Genomic DNA, 18607 nt, shown 5'->3' with positions numbered 1-18607 from the left:
TTCTAGGCTAAACAACTTAATGAAATAAAATTGAACTTCGTCATCCTTCTGGTACTTTTGCCAATTAATCTTAAATCTGTGCCCTCTGGTGAATATAGTCGCAAGTTCCTCACTCTAAACACATTCTGAATTCTTATTCTTCTTTCACAGGATATGGGTGTCATCGACAAGGCCAGCAATTGTTACCCATCCCTATTACCTTCAAAATGAATGGTTTGCTAGGCCATTTTAGAAGCAGTTAAGAATCAACCACATTGCTGAGAACCTGAAGTCACATTCAAGCCAGATCAGGTAAACAGATTTCCTTCCCTAAAGGGCATTACTGAACCAGATGGTCTTTTACAAAAAAGAGTTTGTTTGGTTCATGGTTACTATTACTGAGAATGGCTTTCCATCAAAGAGAATTTAATTAAATTCAAATAATTAATCAATTTAAATTCTATCCAGTGTGCGATTTGAACCCAGAGCTCAAAAGCATTAGCATTCTGGATTACTGGTCTAGTGTCATTCCAAGTAAATCCCAATAATTCCACTACATCCCAAGTAAAAAGGTTTCTCCTGGATGTCCTATAGGAATTATCAATGATTATTTTATTATTTCTGACCCTGATCTCCCACCAGAAGTATCTACTTAAAAATCCTTTCATAACTGTTTCATACTCTCTCACAAGATTGGAGTGTCACTGATAAATCCAATATATCTTGGCAATTCCTAATGTCCTAAGGAATAGATATTGTACTGACTTCTTAAACTGCTGCAGTCAATCGGTGTGATAAGCTATAATGCTGTTAGGGAGGGAGTTCCAAGATTCTGACCCAGCAAAACTGAAGTAATGGTGATAGAGTTCCAGGGCAGAACGGTGAACAGCTTGCACCGTGCTTCCATGTACCTATTATTATTATCCTTCCAGCTGGCAGAGGTTGCATGTTTGGAAGGAGCTGCCAAAGGGGTGGTTGTATCCTGTGTACTGTTCACTACTTCAGTATCAAAGAAGTAGTGAACTTTATTGAACTTTGTGCAATCATCAGATCATATTAAAGAAAAGGCAGAATATTTAAGAAGGGAATTCAACTGAAGACAGAACTGCTAATGAACTGCAATTGAAACTGAAAACATTCAAGAGACCAGAATTGGAGGAGCACAGGGATCCTGGAGAGAACGCTGAGAAAGGGATAGATAGACTTTGGAAACAAGCATCAGAATTTTTAAAAATTGAGGTGCTGTTTAGTGGAAGCCAATGATGACTACAGAGCACAAGGGAAAAAGATGTGCATGACTACCCCAGAAGTTCATGGAATCTCATAAATGGTAGGGTGACCACAAGCATGTTGGAATTGTGAGATCCAAAAGTAACGGAGGAATGCTTCACCGGTAAATCAACCGTGGCAGGGAAGAGTCAGGAAACATAATGGGGCTGAAAATAGGCAGTCCCCATGACACTGTGGATACATGGTTAGATGTTAGTTGCAGAATCAAACAGCACAGGAATACTGAACAGTCTGGTTCATCCTCAGCCAGTTGCCTGACAGACAGCTTACGTTGGTGGTTCAACAGATGTAAACGTGAAGCAGTATGTTCTAATAGGAAGGACGGATAGGGAGTTATGGGTGAAGAGAAAGAAAATAGCATCCTCAGAGGCCAAATATGTTAATAATTAAAAGTTGTGCCAGAGGTTCACAAAACAAAAGGCCAGTTGAATAAAGATAAAGTGGGTAGCTGGATGAACACAGCAGGCCAAGCAGCATCTCAGGAGCACAAAAGCCAGTTGAATAAACATGCTAAGCCCTCAGCTTTATTTCCAGAGAATTGACAAGCCAGCAAGCTTCACTAAACCTGTATCAAAGGGAGGGTAGAACCGATTTAGAGAACTGTGGCAGCTCTGGTCACATTATTATTTAAAAAAGATCGAGAGGTAGAAAAGAAGGTGCAGAGTAGCTTTACAAGGATAATACAAGGATATTGGGTATAGCTGTTACTGAAGAATTGTCAAGTTGGGTCCCTTTCATCTTTAAGAAAAATGGACTGGGGTAATCTGATACAGATCTTTAATATTAAGAATAATTTTCTCAAGGGGGTTATGAACAGAATGTTTCCTAACTAAGGCCTTCCCCACAAGAGAAGTCATTACTTTAAGATAGTCACCAAGAAATCCAATAGGGAATTCAGACAAAACTTCTTCAAACAAAGTGAGAGTAGAAAGTGGGACTCACTGCAACAGTTGAAGTGATTAGTACAGACATACCTAAGGGGCATATAATTAAGAATGTTACCCATGGAGACTCCAAAGGCCAAGGTACATAAGCAGGAAGAGAAGACATTCTCTGATTTGTTAACTAAACAAGCAGGAACAGAACTCCTTGAATGCAGGTGCACCCAACTGGAAAATGTTGCAGGAAGATAGTACCATATCAAAGGCCACTGGCAAGTTAAGAAAGGCATGGAGTAGGTCCTTGAGCTCCTTGTGCCTTTGGGAGGGAAGGGTATAGGAGACAGGGGAGAAGAGTTTAGATAAGTCGATTTGCAGTCTAGAAAAGACTTGACATAACAAAAGGAGCAAGGCCAGGGGTTATGTACAACTATGAGTTGGGGAGTTTGTGCATATGGAGAGATTTAGGGAGGATAAAAGGCCAGTGAACTCAGGAGGAAGGGAGAATGGACAGAACTGAAGTGAGATCACAGATGATGAGGAGTCATTCTGTGCAAAAGCAGAGCAAGGGAAGCAGTGAAGATACCTGTGTGACAACTGTGTTATGGTACTTGGGTTAGCGGTGGTGAATGATGGAGAAAAGATGCTCAATAGAGGAGGACGTTCCAAAGACGTGTGGAGAATCCAATGCAGGGCAGAAAAAGGCAATGGACACAAAGAAAAGAAAAGGCAAAAAATATTTCAGTTAGGCGTGTGAAATTTCAAGTAGAAACTGGACTGTCACTGAAAACCCCACTCAAACCGTCAAAGGCTCAGCAGGGGTCAGTGCCAGTGAGGGAATAGTTGCAACCTGTTTAAATGCATCATATATATTGGAAGAGTAAAAATTCTTCAGGCAGAAATTTCACAATTTTTCACAAGTAATATTTTGAGAGTTTCTAGTGAGTTCTGGATTTGGGACTGCATAGCATGTTGGACATAGATTGACTAGCAAGTTGAGTCTACTGATTGGCCAGCTGCTAGGATAGGCACATGATGGGATCTGGTCAGTTGCAGTAAATAGGTCATGCAGTTTAGTTCCCTATTCTGGGGTAAACAGGAGGGTTGCTTGGATACACATTTTCTGAGGAGTACCCTACTGCTACCCTCTTACTTTTCCCACGGCAAAGTTTTATGGTGGAGAAGAATAGCTATGATGCCTGGAGAAACCAAGGCCAAAGACTCTGCATTCACTGAAGGGAACAAAGGGCAGGGGAAGTGGTGGTTGCATTCATTACCAACTGACATTAAAGCTTGTACGAAATTACATCCGGTTCACAAATGTCCTTCAGGAAAGGAAATCTGTAGTCCATATCTCATCCGGCCTACACGGGTCAAAATACATAGCAATGTGGTCGATTCTTAACTGCTCTTTAAAATGTTTGAGCAACAATCACAGGGAACACCCATAAAAAACACAATAAAATAGCAGGAATAGAAAGCAAAACAGCAAAGATCAAGTAGTCAGGGTGAAAATGGACCCAGAATTCAAACCATTAAGCAGTGGCAGAGAGGAGACGAAAGGAAGATGAGCAGAGGGCCAGAACGTTACCATAAGGAGCACTTCAGGGAGTTGACAAACCCAAAATTAGCTCAGCCTTAACATGCTTTCCAAGCCCTCACCCCTCGGGCTCTGTGTGCACTTACCTGCTGCTCCACCAAGTGCCTTTCCAAGGGTGGAGTTTACAATATGAACCCGGTCCATCACTCCCAGCAACTCATCAGTGCCCCTTATAACAGACGGAGACAGAAGGAAAAAAGAACAGCAATTTAACAGTTATCATTCTATTTTTGATTAAGTATTTCAAATTCTGATCTGTACTATTTTAAATTTAGGGCAGCGCTGAGGGAAGGGAAGGAATTGTCTTTGTCAGAATTTCTGTTCTTCAGGACAGGACAGACATCATAGATAATGACAGGGATTCTGTTTGAAAGTCAGATTTGATGCATACATTGAAGACATGAGCAGGAGGAAGCCATTCAGCCCTTTGAGCCTGCTGTGCCCTTCATCACAATCATGGCGGATCATCCAACTCAACCGACTAATCCTGTTTTCTCCCCAGAACCTTCAACCTCATTCGCCCCAAGAGCAATATCTTGTTGCCTTTTGAATACATTCAATGTTTTACTATCAACTACTTCCTGTGATAATGAATTCCACAGTCACCACTCTTTGGGTGAAGAAATGTCTTCTCAACTCCATCCTAAATGTCTACCCTGAATCCTCATACCGTGACCCCTGATTCTGAACACACCCACCATCAGGAACATCCTCCCTGCATCTACCCTGTTGAGTCCAATTAGAATTTTAAGTCTCTATGAGATCCCCCCTCATTCATCTGAACTCCAGCAAAAATAATCCTAACCCAGTCAGCCTCTCCTCAATTTATTCCTGCCATCCCTGGAATCAGGGTGGTAAACCTCAGCTACACTCCTTCGAGAGCAAGAGAATCCTTCCTCAGAAAAGGAGACCAAAACTGAGCACAATATTCTAGGTGTGACGATATGGAGTTCCCCCTGCTCTGCCCTGACAATCATCTAGAGCCTTCACCTCACAGCAGCACCTACTGCTGCAGCCCATGACAAAAGGTAAGCCACACTGTGCCAGCAATAGAGAAACACATGGCATTTGGCAACACTTGGCATTTTGCCATCTTGCCATCGATAGAGCAGGGAAGGATCTGGGTTGTAGGGTAAATACCATTTCACTGTTGGCGAAAAACAGAAGTTAGGCTGCAATTGAAATGTACCATACTTAAATGCATCGGCAGCAAACCTTTATTTTCCCCACCCAAACCCTCACAAATCCTCTAAGGTGTACATGGCCATGGCTCCCTACCGTCCATTGGGTCCTAAAAACCCAGTGGCATGACATTCATCAATGAAGACTAGAGCGTTGTATTTATCTGAAAGGTCACAAATTTCTTTCAGTGGTGCCACATCACCGTCCATGGAGAAAACGCCATCCGTAACAATTAGACGCATTCGGTGTTTCTGTAAGAGAATACCACAGTATTGACAGCACGTTCTGGCTAACTGATTAATACCAACACTCCTACACCTCTACACCCCACTCTTATTTCATCCCCCCAGCCACCCTCACCTGCCAAAACCCCCACCGAAAATCATTACTTACACTCTGAGCTCACACTGAAGCAAATTTACTCAGAAAGTAGCTGTACTGCATAGAAAATGAAATCACAAAAACATTTCTGTTTTAATGGAATAAGATGAAGAACTGGGACACACCACCCCATTTTAATAAAATATTACTGCATTGAAGTTAGGAAGAAAACAACAAGAAAACAATAAATCTAGGCAGCAGAGAATGGTTATCGTGAAATTGTATAATACAGTCAGGCCGTTTATCCTATTGAGTCCATGCTGGCTCCTTGAAAGAGTGATCCAATTAGTGCCATTCCCTTTGCTCTTTGTCCTTTGCCGGCAAAACAGCTTTCAAGTATTTATCCTTCTGAAAATTATTACTGAATCCCCTCCCTTTGGGCCATGCATCACAGAACACATCAATTCACCACAGTAAAAGTTAACTCATCAGCTGGTGGCATGAGTTAAGTATGGGATCAATGTATTAGTTATTCAAGAATTAGACTATGTGTGTAACTATATTAATTCATTCCATCAGAGTGATTTGAAATCTCCAATATTACTGGACAGGGTTCTGGTCGAGGGTTCTAAGCATGGAGGAATGCCCAATGAAAATTCAATTTCACAGGATCTCCATACACAACACTCATCTGGGCGAGAATAACTACCGTCTGGCCAATGGAAAATCCAGGCCAACGGCTACAGGATGTCAGTTAAATGTCGAAGGGAAAGGATGTCACAGTGAGACAGAAATTAAACAGACCCAACTCATCATCTGTCCCTGGTTAGGCAAGCATTTTAACTATTATAATGAGCCAATGTGAAGGCATTGAAACAAGAGTAGTCAAATATACCTGGGCTTCCTTCAACTTTGCCTCCAAGTCACTGAGGTCCAGGTGTTTGTATCGGTATTTGTTGGCCTTGCAAAGTCGGACTCCATCAATAATCGATGCATGGTTGAGCTCATCTGAGAGAACAGCATCTTCAGGGGTTAACAGGGCCTGAAAAAAAGCCACAAATGGATGTGAGATTAATTAGCCTGGCTGGACTTGTGCACTCCAAACATTCTGCAAGAACATTAATATCAAATTTAGGAAGCTTCACAGAGCCTTGATACACGTTTCCACAAGTAGGAGGGTGCAAATCTGACTGCTCACACCTAATTCCCAGCACAGGTCAGTGGGAAATCCCTTGACTGAACCATTGGGGTTGTCCTCCCCAACCTCCACCACTGAGATTTAACATCTTACGAATGACAGGACACTACACAGGGGAAAAGAATACACTTTCTACAATCAGTATGCAGGTGCAGCAAATAATCAGGAAAGCTAATGTTTTGTTTTATTGCAAGGAGAATTGAATGCAAGAATAGGGAGATAATGCTTCAGTTATAAAGGACATTGGCAAGACGGCATCAGTACAATACCAGCAACTGTCCTTACAGAAGAATATTCACGCATTGGCCCAACAAGTCCACAACACCAACTCCCCGAAGAGCATCCCACCCAGCCCTTCCCGCCGACACTGCACATCCCCCACCCCGACCCCATCCTTCAGAAAATCCTTCTTAAGAAGGGTCTAGGCCCAAAATGTCAGCTTTCCTGCTCCTATGAAGCTGCTTAGCCTGCGGTGTTCATCCAGCTTCACACTTTGTTATCTTGAAAAGCTCTTGTTCCTTGTTTGCATTATCGCACCATGCTGTCAATCAACCTGTTGTGATGTAGCAGGAGTTCAGAGACTAAAGAAAGTTCAGATAACGTGTGCGCACACATGAATACTGGTTAAAGAACCACCACTAGGAGCCATGAAAAATTAGGGCACATTTTCCCCACAGACCTGTGCAACATCCCTTCAGAAACATTTAATCCAATTCCCCTGTTAAAACTCAGTGAATCTGCTTCAGCCCACTACCAGGCAATGCATTGGAGATTACAGCTCAGAGCCAAAGAACTCCCAATCAACTGCTGTTCCATTTGAAACCCCGAAAGAAGTTTCACTAGGCTAACACCAAATTTGGAGGAACTGTCTTTAGGAAAGGTTGAATAGATAGGGGCTGTACTCATTGGCATACAGAAGAAAGAATGGCAACCTTAATGAAGAGCCATACAAAATTCTTAGGGAAATTGACAGATGCAGAGAGGTTGTTTCCCTTACACAAGAGTCTAGAACCAGAGGACATAAACACAATAAGAGGGTTACATATTTAAGACAGTGATAAGGAGGAATTTCTTCTCTCAGAGAGTTGTGAATCTGTGGAATTCTTTACCACTGAGGGCTGTTGAGACTGGGTCATTAAGTATATTCAAGGCTGAGATACAGATTTTTAATTAGGAAGGAAATCAAGGGTTATGATGAAAAGGCCAGAAAGTGGAGTTGAGGATTATCTGATCAGCCATGGTCTCACTGAACAGTGGAGCAGACTCAATGGGCAGAAAAACCTACTTCTGCTCCAATATCTTACGGTCTTTTGGTTATTTTTCGACTCTCTAGTATTGAATGAGAATGAAAAAGTCAGCAAATATTCCAACCATTGATTCTGCCTCTGACTCTCAATGTTAAAGTATGGAGTAATATGAAGTTGAGAAATGCCTGTCATTATGATGCTTTCTTTTGGATGATTACCCAACCCCAGATGAGCTTCCAAGTGGACGAATGATCAGAATCATTAAGTAGAGGAGATTTATTGTGCAATATCAGATTTCAATAAAAACATTTGAGTCTTTGCTCCAGTCTCAAGTGACTGCAAGAGTGTGTTTGACACTTGGTCTCAATAATGGGCCAGATGACATCAGCAAGACTGCAGGATACACTTTCAAAGATGCCAAGATGAGAGGAAAATGGGTGAACGATATTCTGTATATGTAGATTTGCTAACCATGCAACTTAAGTTGGTGAATAAGTTCAAAACACAGTTCCATAGATTTCTAGAGATTAATGACATTAAGGCATACAGGATAGTGCAGAAAAATGGAACAGATGTAAAACAGCAGCCACGATCTAGGTGAATTGTAGAGCAGGCCTGAGGAGCCAAATGGCCTACTCTTGCTCCTATTTCCTAAGGTTCTAGATCCATCAGATCTCCCTCATTCTAGCTCAAAAGTATCACATGTAAATTCCAAATGTGGAAGAAAATACAGCGCTGATATAAAATCAATAATCTGTCGCACATAGTGACCACCAATCTCACTCCAAGCCAACTCTTGACAGTTCTGGGCTATGGAACCATAGGAATTCTGCAGAGATAATGAAAACTGTAGATGCTGGAGAATCCAAGATAACAAAATGTATAGCTGGATCACTTGGTTTATGGGTAAAAACATGGCGCACTTGGATAACCCACCTCAAAAATCCCAGCATTGGCATCGAAGCAGCTGGCATAAAGAATGGCATCCTCTCTCTGGTGGAACTTTGCAATCTTGGCCTCTAGGCTCTTGTGCAAATTCTAGGCAAAAAAAGAGAGAGCGCGCGGGGTTAGGTCAGTAACACTTGACCATTGCCATCACTCAACCAAACTAATCCTTCCAGGAAAACACAATATTTTCCACAATCAAATGTTAAAGTATGGAGTAATATGAAGTTGAGAAATGCCTGTCATTATGATGCTTTCTTTTGGATGATTACCCAACCCCAGATGAGCTTCCAAGTGGACGAATGATCAGAATCATTAAGTAGAGGAGATTTATTGTGCAATATCAGATTTCAATAAAAACATTTGAGTCTTTGCTCCAGTCTCAAGTGACTGCAAGAGTGTGTTTGACACTTGGTCTCAATACACATAACTTGCCAAGTTATGCTGTGTTTCAAAGTCACATCAATCAGTGCTTCCAGCAGTAGTGAGAGAATTTAGTGGCATTTGTAAGAGTGGGAAGGTGAGAACAGGGGACTAGTACAGCAGGGTGGTTTGATGGAACACAAGAATCATGTAGCTCATGACTTTGCTTTGGGAGCAGTTCAGAACAGGTTCACTAGGCTGTTTCTTAATACAAGGTTAAGCAGGAACAAAAACATAGTTTACGTTTCGGGTGCAGTGACCCTTCCTTAGAACCTGCTGAGTTTTTCCAGCAACTTTTGGTTTTGTTCCTGATTTACAGCATCTGCAGTTCTTTTGGTTTGTACAAGGTTATGCAGATTGGGTTTAGAGAAAAGAGGGGTGATTTTATTAAAACGTGTACATTCTTAAGAAGTTACAACAGTATGCATGCTGGGGCAGGGGATGCTTCCTCTCACAGGAGTACCCAGAAATTATGGTGCACAGTCCTAAAATGAGAAGATGTTCCTTCTCAGAGGGTTATTAGCGTTTGGAATTCTCATCCTCAGTAAACAACAGGGGCTGGAGTCGAACATATTCAAGGCTGCATCAGACCTTTGATTTACAAGGAAGCAATGGGCGACAGGGGATCAGACAGTAAAGCAGAATTAAAGCAACAAAAGCACAGACTTTACTGAATGACAGAATATGCTCAATGGGCCAAATGGACTACTCCTGCTCCTGTGTTTCATGTCTGTGCTTAGACTAGATGCCAAAATCTAGTTTAGCAGCCAGGAATCAGTTCCCAACTCTCTCTCAAGGGGAAAAATTGGGCCAGGCCAATTATGAAATCAGAAAAAAGCAGTGGGGCTTAAAATCCTGTGTCTGGTCCTAGAAACCCTGATGAACTGACCTGGGTGCCACAAATGAAACGGACGGAGCTCAGTCCCGCCCCATACTGATTCAGAGCGTCGATTCCTGACTGTATCACTGCAGGGTCACTTGAGAGGCCCAGGTAGTTGTTTGCGCAGAAATTCACAATGGCTGAATGAGAACAGGGAAGGAGAGAGAGTACATGTGAGAGAGTGGACACTGATAAATCATTCCCTGGGGACTCAATTACCCAGCTACCAGCAATCACATTGGAATAATTCAAACCATAAAGCAAACTGCAGAGTGACAACGGACAGAGACCTTGAAATTGCACCAAGTAGGAGCTTCGTGTGAACACTGAAGACTTTATTCGCAACACAAGCATGCCACTTACCAAAGTTAATGACCAGCCCTGAAACCTCCCACCCAGTTGATCATTGCTGTTACTAATGGTTCACATCTGGCTGCTAATCTGCATACAGTGATATCTGAATTTTACAACATCTTGGGCCACAACTGAGCTTTAGGCCATTACAAAATATTCATCTAAGATAGTGATGAAAAAACAAAACAAAGTTCATTGCTATGATCAAAATGAACAAGCTTCCAAAGCGAACAAAGAAACTAATTACTACAGAATGAAGTGTGCACTGAATTGAAACATTGACTGAGTTTGACTAAAAAACATTGTTCTCATGACAGTGCAACCGCTGCTGTGGGTGGAAAGGGTCCAAGAATAGGAATAGCACCGGTGAACAACTGACTCTGAGGCAGCCCCACCCTCAGCTCCACAAGTCCAAGGCAGCCATGACTGTACATGGTTTATAGAACCCATGTAGATCCAGAGTCCATACAATTTGCTAGACATGAGTACTTCCACAGCACTCCATTTTTATTCCGGTTGGAATCAGTATTGGGAAAGGAAAACGAATAAAGAAGCAGGATTGATTCTCCGGATCATGTTTTGCCAGGGAGGTTGAAACGGCCATGCCCAACATAGTTAAAACATTCACTGACAATAATCGGCTTTGCACATGAGACTTGGTCACTTTTACAGGGCATCACAATGTTGCCACCTGTGGGACAGAGTTGGATCTGACAGTACCTTCAAGATCTAAAGGAGCTAAAGATTTCATGAACCCAAATACCTCAGCAAAACAGTTTTGACTGTGAGAAATGACGCGAAGGAACTGGCCATTCAGACAATGAGGAAAATGGAGAGAAGTTCAGTATTGAACCAACAGTATTGCAGTCCAGAACCCCACGTGAACCATCATGGAAACACTGATTGTTTTAAGTGCCTGAGGTTACAGAATTCCTTGATCCATGTCACTTGATGTGTAAACGTGCCTGATTCTATGCTGCAAGGTTCGAGTAGATTTGTAGCTTGGGTTGTGGTTGGTTGTTCCACAGACATTTCATGACCCTGCTGGGTAACATCATCAGCGCAGCCTCCAATGAAGCACTGTTGTGTTTTCCCACCTGGTATTTAAAATCTGGTGTCCTTGAGCTGGGTTACCTCATTTCTGGTTTTCCTTTGCAATAGAGTGTATATTGGGTCTAGCTCTGTGTTTATTGATGGCTTTCTTAGTGGAGAACCAGGCTTCTAGAAATTCCTGGGTTTGTCTCTGCTTTGTCTGTCCCAAGATCCTGGTGTTGTCCCAACTGAACTGGTGGTTTTCCTTATCCATGTGGTTGGAGATGAGTGATATCAGTTGTGTTTTTTTGTTGCCAATGTACTCTTGAGGCTAATTTCCTTCCTGTCCGTCTAACGTAATGCTTGTCACGGTCTTTGCAGGGAATTTTATATATGACATTGGTCCTGTCCATTGTGGGTAGTGGGTCTTTAGCTTGGGTTAGCAATTGGTGTAGGGTTGATGTGAGTTTGCATGCTATTCTGATGCCCAGTGGTCGTAGGAGCCTTGTGGTTAGTTCAGATATCTTCTTGATGTAAGATAGCATGATGAATGTGTCAGGGTGTGCAGTATCTTCCTGGTGTTGTTCATGTAATAGGTATCTTCTGACCTAGTTTTGAGTATCCATTGCCTTTGAATACTCGGAAGAGGTACTCTTCTCTTTGGTGTAGTTCTGTGTTCCTGCAGTGCATTGTTGCCTGTTTAAATAGGGTTCTCACAAGGTTAAGACTGGGAGTGCACTGGCCAGGTGTGTGATGGGACACAAATTGTGAAATTCAAAAAGGAAATGGAAAAGGCATCTAGAGAAAGATTTACAGAGTAGCACCCAAGCCAATGTTGCAAAAAGCCAGCATGGATACAATGGGCCAAATAGTCTCCTTCTGAGCTGTAAGAAATCCTATGCTTCTGACAGCTAGCACAGAGTTTATCGCATTTCCTGATAGAAAGATAGCCCTTTTATTATGAAGATTGCGGTATGTAAATTGGCTGATGCAACAGTTAAACCAGTCAGGAGTCTGTCTGTCTGCAGTTAAACTGGGAAAGTGTGTTATGGTCAACATACACACTGGCTGTTTAACTGAGCAACCAGAGAACGAGCTCGACCCTGCAATTTAGGGTCAGATGTTGTCTGTCAGCTGGACATTCCGTACAACCAACACAAATCCAGTGCAGGCAATTAGAAAATCTCAAACTGTCAAATACTGTGCCATTTAGCTGCTGAATATATGCCTCAACCCAATATAGTAATGTTTCGACCACCGTTTCTATCCAACAGCTAGTAAAGTCCTTTAAATACTTACAGTAGTTGATCAAAAAAACACAAAAGGTGTGCTCCTACTCGTGGGGAATAGCAATATCAGAAGCCATGTGTATAATGGTCACCAACAATTCAAAAGCATGTGCAAGGAACAAGAGTAGGCCACTCAGCCCTTCAAACCTGCTTCCCCTTTCAATAAGATCATGACTTATCTGACTTTAACCTCAACTTTTCATTCCTGATAATCTTTCACCTTAGGAATGAAGAATCTAACTTGGCATTGAAAATATTTAAAACTGCTGCAACCACTGCCTTTGAAGAAGGGAAATCCATAGACTCTCAAAACTTGGGGCGCCCATTTAAATTAATTTCAATTCACGATTGGAGGAAACATCCTAACTTTCAGACTACATTCCCTCCAATTTTTCTGACTGGTATGTAAACCTCAAAAAAGTAAGAGCACCAGACCATCCATCCAGCTGTGCTGCCATTCAACACAATCATGGCTGATACTCTCAACACTATACTCCCATTCTTTCCAACCATACCCATTGACATCTGGAAGTCTATTACTTTCTTAAATATATTAGGGTCTTCACAGCCTTGCAGGGTAGAGAATTCCACAAGTTCATCACCCTCCAAGCGAAGAAATTTCTCATCCTTGGGTAAGCTATTCAGTCAAACCAGTCACTTAAGGGTGTGAATGGTACATATTATCCCTTAGCACTCTTCAGTTATATAGACTCTGTAGCCTCACATTCCCTCACACAACCTGTTGCTGCTGAAAATCTTAACTGTGTTTTCATTGGCCCCAGACTCAAATTATCCAATTCTCTCCTGGTTAGTTTCCCATTCTCTACCTTTCAGCTTGTCCAAAATTGTGCAGCCATATCCTAGCTTTCACTGTGGTCTTACAGAAAATTATGTACAAACCCCTCTATTTCCTCTCCTCTTCATTTCTCAGTAATCGCAAATCTAATAAACCTCAGTGCTCTGCGTTCCTCATAAGTCTGTGGGACACTCTTCCCCGGTGAGTGAAGACCAGTTCAACTAAATATTTTTAAGGCTGAGCTAGATTCTTGATTAACAAGGTTGGTGAAGTCAGGGGTTGGTAACAAAGTGGGGCTGAGACCATAATCATGTCAATGATGGCAGTGAATGGTAGAACAGGTCTGAATTGCTGACTAGCCTCTCCCTAATTCATATACCTCTGTGATTCTAGAATCTTGTGGAGTCCACATATTCTTTACTCCACCATCAGTAGCCGTACCTCAACAACCTCAGCCCTAAACTCTGGGATTCCCTCCACAAACCTTCGTATCTCTGTTCCCAGACACCAAGCCTTTAATTATTTGTCATAACAGATCTTTATTGTCACTTCTGTCTCTTATGAAAAGGCTTGAAATGTTTGACAATGTTAAAGGCTCTGAATAATCTAGGTTATTGGAACCAAAACATTAACTCATTATTTTTCTTCACAGATGCTGCCAGACCTGCTGAGCTTTTCCAACTATTTTATTTTTGTTCCTGATTTACAGCATCCACAGATGTTTCAGCTTTTATTTTACATGGTAGGAACTTTACATACCCAGTAGCTTTAGACTATTGATGATAGCACATCATCACAAGCTTTAAAACATAGCCTAAGTAGCCCTGGACTGCTCACTAGTATATCCTGAATATGATACTTCTCCTGCAGCAAGAACCTGACTTGGAAACATAGAAAAAAGGGGCAGCCCATTTGGGCCTTCAAGCCTGCTTTGCATTCAATACAATCATGGCTACAATGTTGTAGCCACTATCTCTCCATAACCTATGATCTCCTTAGCCCCAAGGACTGTATCTAATTCACTCTCAAACATTCAACGTTTTGGTCTCAACCACTTGTTGTCGCAGACAGCTTCACAAAATCATTGAACATTGGGTAAAGAAATTTCTTCACCATTGCAGGTCATAGAAATAGAGAGGGGAGAGACATGGAAGAATTGTTGTTTAGGTGACTCAGGGCATGGAGAGAACTCACATTGCAACTGAGGTCGAGGCTGGGGGCAGTTCAAGTTTTTGTTTAACTTCAAAGTGAATTTGACAGCCACCCTTGAAAACATCAAAGTTAAAATAATGCCAACTGAGGAGCTAATGCAGGATTTTCACCCAATGCACTGACTGACCGACTCCTGCCTCAACCTGGTACAACAGATAACTCTCTCAAAAATTAAGCATGTCACAGTAAAGTGGAACACCCCAAGTATTTCAGACGGTGCTTGCCTCCCCACCGTGAGCAGAAGGATCTGAGGCCAAGCCCCACAACCAGCCTGGCAAGGTCAGGAGATAATGGGAACTGCAGATGCTGGAGATTCCAAGATAATAAAATGTGAGGCTGGATGAACACAGCAGGCCAAGCAGCATCTCAGGAACACAAAAGCTGACGTTTCGGGCCTAGACCCTTCATCAGAGAGGGGGATGGGGGGAGGGAACTGGAATAAATAGGGAGAGGGGGGGAGGCGGACCGAAGATGGAGAGTAAAGAAGATAGGTGGAGAGGGTGTAGGTGGGGAGGTAGGGAGGGGATAGGTCAGTCCAGGGAAGACGGACAGGTCAAGGAGGTGGGATGAGGTTAGTAGGTAGCTGGGGGTGCGGCTTGGGGTGGGAGGAAGGGATGGGTGAGAGGAAGACCCGGTTAGGGAGGCAGAGACAGGTTGGACTGGTTTTGGGATGCAGTGGGTGGGGGGGAAGAGCTGGGCTGGTTGTGTGGTGCAGTGGGGGGAGGGGATGAACTGGGCTGGTTTAGGGATGCAGTAGGGGAAGGGGAGATTTTGAAACTGGTGAAGTCCACATTGATACCATATGGCTGCAGGGTTCCCAGGCGGAATATGAGTTGCTGTTCCATGGGCACCCGCATGGGCCTCAGCTATGCCTGCCTCTTTGTAGGTTACGTGGAACAGTCCCTCTTCCGCACCTACACAGGTCCCAAACCCCACCTCTTCCTCCGGTACATTGATGACTGTATCGGCGCCGCCTCTTGCTCCCCAGAGGAGCTCGAACAGTTCATCCACTTCACCAACACCTTCCACCCCAACCTTCAGTTCACCTGGGCCATCTCCAGCACATCCCTCACCTTCCTGCACCTCTCAGTCTCCATCTCAGGCAACCAGCTTGTAACTGATGTCCATTTCAAGCCCACCGACTCCCACAGCTACCTAGAATACACCTCCTCCCACCCACCCTCCTGCAAAAATTCCATCCCCTATTCCCAATTCCTCCGCCTCCGCCGCATCTGCTCCCACAATAAGACATTCCACTCCCGCACATCCCAGATGTCCAAGTTCTTTAAGGACCGCAACTTTCCCCCCACGGTGATTGAGAACGCCCTTGACCGCGTCTCCCGCATTTCCCGCGACACATCCCTCACACCCCGCCCCCGCCACAACCGCCCCAAGAGGATCCCCCTTGTTCTCACACACCACCCTACCAACCTCCGGATACAACGCATTATCCTCCGACACTTCCGCCATTTACAATCCGACCCCACCACCCAAGACATTTTTCCATCCCCTCCCCTGTCTGCTTTCCGGAGAGACCACTCTCTCCGTGACTCCCTTGTTCGCTCCACACTGCCCTCCAACCCCACCACACCCGGCACCTTCCCCTGCAACCGCAGGAAATGCTACACTTGTCCCCACACCTCCTCCCTCACCCCCATCCCAGGCCCCAAGATGACATTCCACATTAAGCAGAGGTTCACCTGCACATCTGCCAATGTGGTATACTGCATCCACTGTACCTGGTGTGGCTTCCTCTACATTGGGGAAAGCAAGCGGAGGCTTGGGGACCGCTTTGCAGAACACCTCCGCTCAGTCCGCAACAAACAACTGCACCTCTCAGTCGCAAACCATTTCCACTCCCCCTCCCATTCTCTTGATGACATGTCCATCATGGGCCTCCTGCACTGCCACAATGATGCCACCCGAAGGTTGCAGGAACAGCAACTCATATTCCGCCTGGGAACCCTGCAGCCATATGGTATCAATGTGGACTTCACCAGTTTCAAAATCTCCCCTTCCCCTACTGCATCCCTAAACCAGCCCAGTTCATCCCCTCCCCCCACTGCACCACACAACCAGCCCAGCTCTTCCCCCCCACCCACTGCATCCCAAAACCAGTCCAACCTGTCTCTGCCTCCCTAACCGGGTCTTCCTCTCACCCATCCCTTCCTCCCACCCCAAGCCGCACCCCCAGCTACCTACTAACCTCATCCCACCTCCTTGACCTGTCCGTCTTCCCTGGACTGACCTATCCCCTCCCTACCTACACCCTCTCCACCTATCTTCTTTACTCTCCATCTTCGGTCCGCCTCCCCCTCCCTCCCTATTTATTCCAGTTCCCTCCCCCCATCCCCCTCTCTGATGAAGGGTCTAGGCCCGAAACGTCAGCTTTTGTGCTCCTGAGATGCTGCTTGGCTGGCTGTGTTCATCCAGCCTCACATTTTATTATCTTGGCTAGGTCAGGAGACGGCTCATGAGCTTTCCCAGTGATCGGCCCCAGCTCTCAATGGGCTCTTATCTCCATTCAGCCGCCTACAGTTCTCATTCGGAATGACAAGGCCACTCGGCCCCTCAATACGTGGAGGTCTCATACATGACACCCCCCGGCCCAAAGCACAATCCATGCTCCTACCTCCGGAGCTGCCTTCCACTCTGATGTGCGCTCCCTGTTTGGAGGTAATGATCCGCTCGTTCTTCCAGGTTCCAGCACCCCGGATGCCCAACAACTCAGCCTCCAAAACCGTGCTGAGCTGGGCCAAGGCGCTCCGGGACCGGGTCAAAGCCCAGCTCCAAGCGGGACATCGCGCCACAAAAAGGAGCCCGGAGTAGAACATGGCGACAACGATGGCGTCACCGGAGGCGGAGCCAGTGAAGTGACGCGGGGGCGGGGCTTCGTGATGCGACCAGATGGACGGAGTTCGGTGGGACGAACGATGGGCGGGGCCAGCACTCCCGGTGGGGGCGAATGACATCATCGGGGAGTGCGGAGTTACATCATGAGAGTGATGCAATGATCCACAACTCACTGCGAGAATTCAGAGATAATGGGAACTGTTCCTATTTTTGTAGCACCTTTTACATAATACATCACTTCCCCCACAGGGACTTCACAGGAGTGTTATGGTGCAGCATGTGACACTGAGTAGTAAAGGAATGTTACATTGGCTGAAGAAAAGTTTCCTCAAACTGTGGGTGATTTGAACATTGTTGATTTTGCAGATAACGCCATGTGGGAAGTGTAGTAGACAGCCAATAAGGTTATAAAATGTGAGGCTGGATGAACACAGCAGGCCCAGCAGCCTCTCAGGAGCACAAAAGCTGACATTTCGGGCCTAGACCCTCCATCAGAGAGGGGGATGGGGTGAGGGTTCTGGAATAAATAGGGAGAGAGGGGGAGGCGGACCGAAGATGGAGAGAAAAGAAGATAGGTGGGGAGGTGGGGGGGGATAGGTCAGTCCGGGGAAGACAGACAGGTCAAGGAGGTGTGATGAGGTTAGTAGGTAGGAAATGGAGGTGCAGCTTGGGGTGGGAGGAAGGGATGGGTGAGAGGAAGAACAGGTTAGGGAGGCAGAGACAGGTTGGACTGGTTTTGGGATGCAGTGGGTGGAGGGGAAGAGCTGGGCTGGTTGTGTGGTGCAGTGGGGGGAGGGGACGAACTGGGCTGGTTTAGGGATGCGGTGGGGGAAGGGGAGATTTTGAAGCTGGTGAAGTCCACATTGATGCCATTGGGCTGCAGGGTTCCCAAGCAGAATATGAGTTGCTGTTCCTGCAACATTCGAGTGGCATCATTGTGGCACTGCAAGAGGCCCATGATGGACATGTCATCTAAAGAATGGGAGGGGGAGTGGAAATGGTTTGCGACTGGGAGGTGCAGTTGCTTATTGCGAACCGAGCGGAGGTGTTCTGCAAAGCGGTCCCCAAGCCTCCGCTTGCTTTCCCCAATGTAGAGGAAGCCAAACCGGGTACAGTGGATGCAGTATA

General features: G+C 44.8%; 1 protein-coding gene across 1 annotated transcript in view; it reads right to left on the bottom strand.

Annotated features, from left to right (window-relative positions):
* gcat (glycine C-acetyltransferase) overlaps nt 1–17480 on the bottom strand; it is a 29751-nt gene extending 12271 nt beyond the window's left edge. The window contains exons 1-6 of the mRNA XM_059640834.1: nt 17259–17480; nt 9953–10083; nt 8632–8733; nt 6146–6292; nt 5026–5180; nt 3834–3916 (exon numbers count right to left, since the gene is read on the bottom strand). Coding sequence (XP_059496817.1) covers nt 3834–3916; nt 5026–5180; nt 6146–6292; nt 8632–8733; nt 9953–10083; nt 17259–17460 — 820 coding nt within the window. The 5' untranslated portion in view covers nt 17461–17480. The remainder of the gene's footprint in view (nt 1–3833; nt 3917–5025; nt 5181–6145; nt 6293–8631; nt 8734–9952; nt 10084–17258) is intronic.
* Nucleotides 17481–18607: the final 1127 nt, after the last annotated feature.

The sequence above is a fragment of the Stegostoma tigrinum genome, chromosome 38, assembly GCF_030684315.1.
Source record: "Stegostoma tigrinum isolate sSteTig4 chromosome 38, sSteTig4.hap1, whole genome shotgun sequence".
Taxonomy (NCBI): domain Eukaryota; kingdom Metazoa; phylum Chordata; class Chondrichthyes; order Orectolobiformes; family Stegostomatidae; genus Stegostoma; species Stegostoma tigrinum.
Note: the sequence above shows the minus strand (reverse complement) of the source record. Positions and strands in the feature narration are given on the sequence as shown.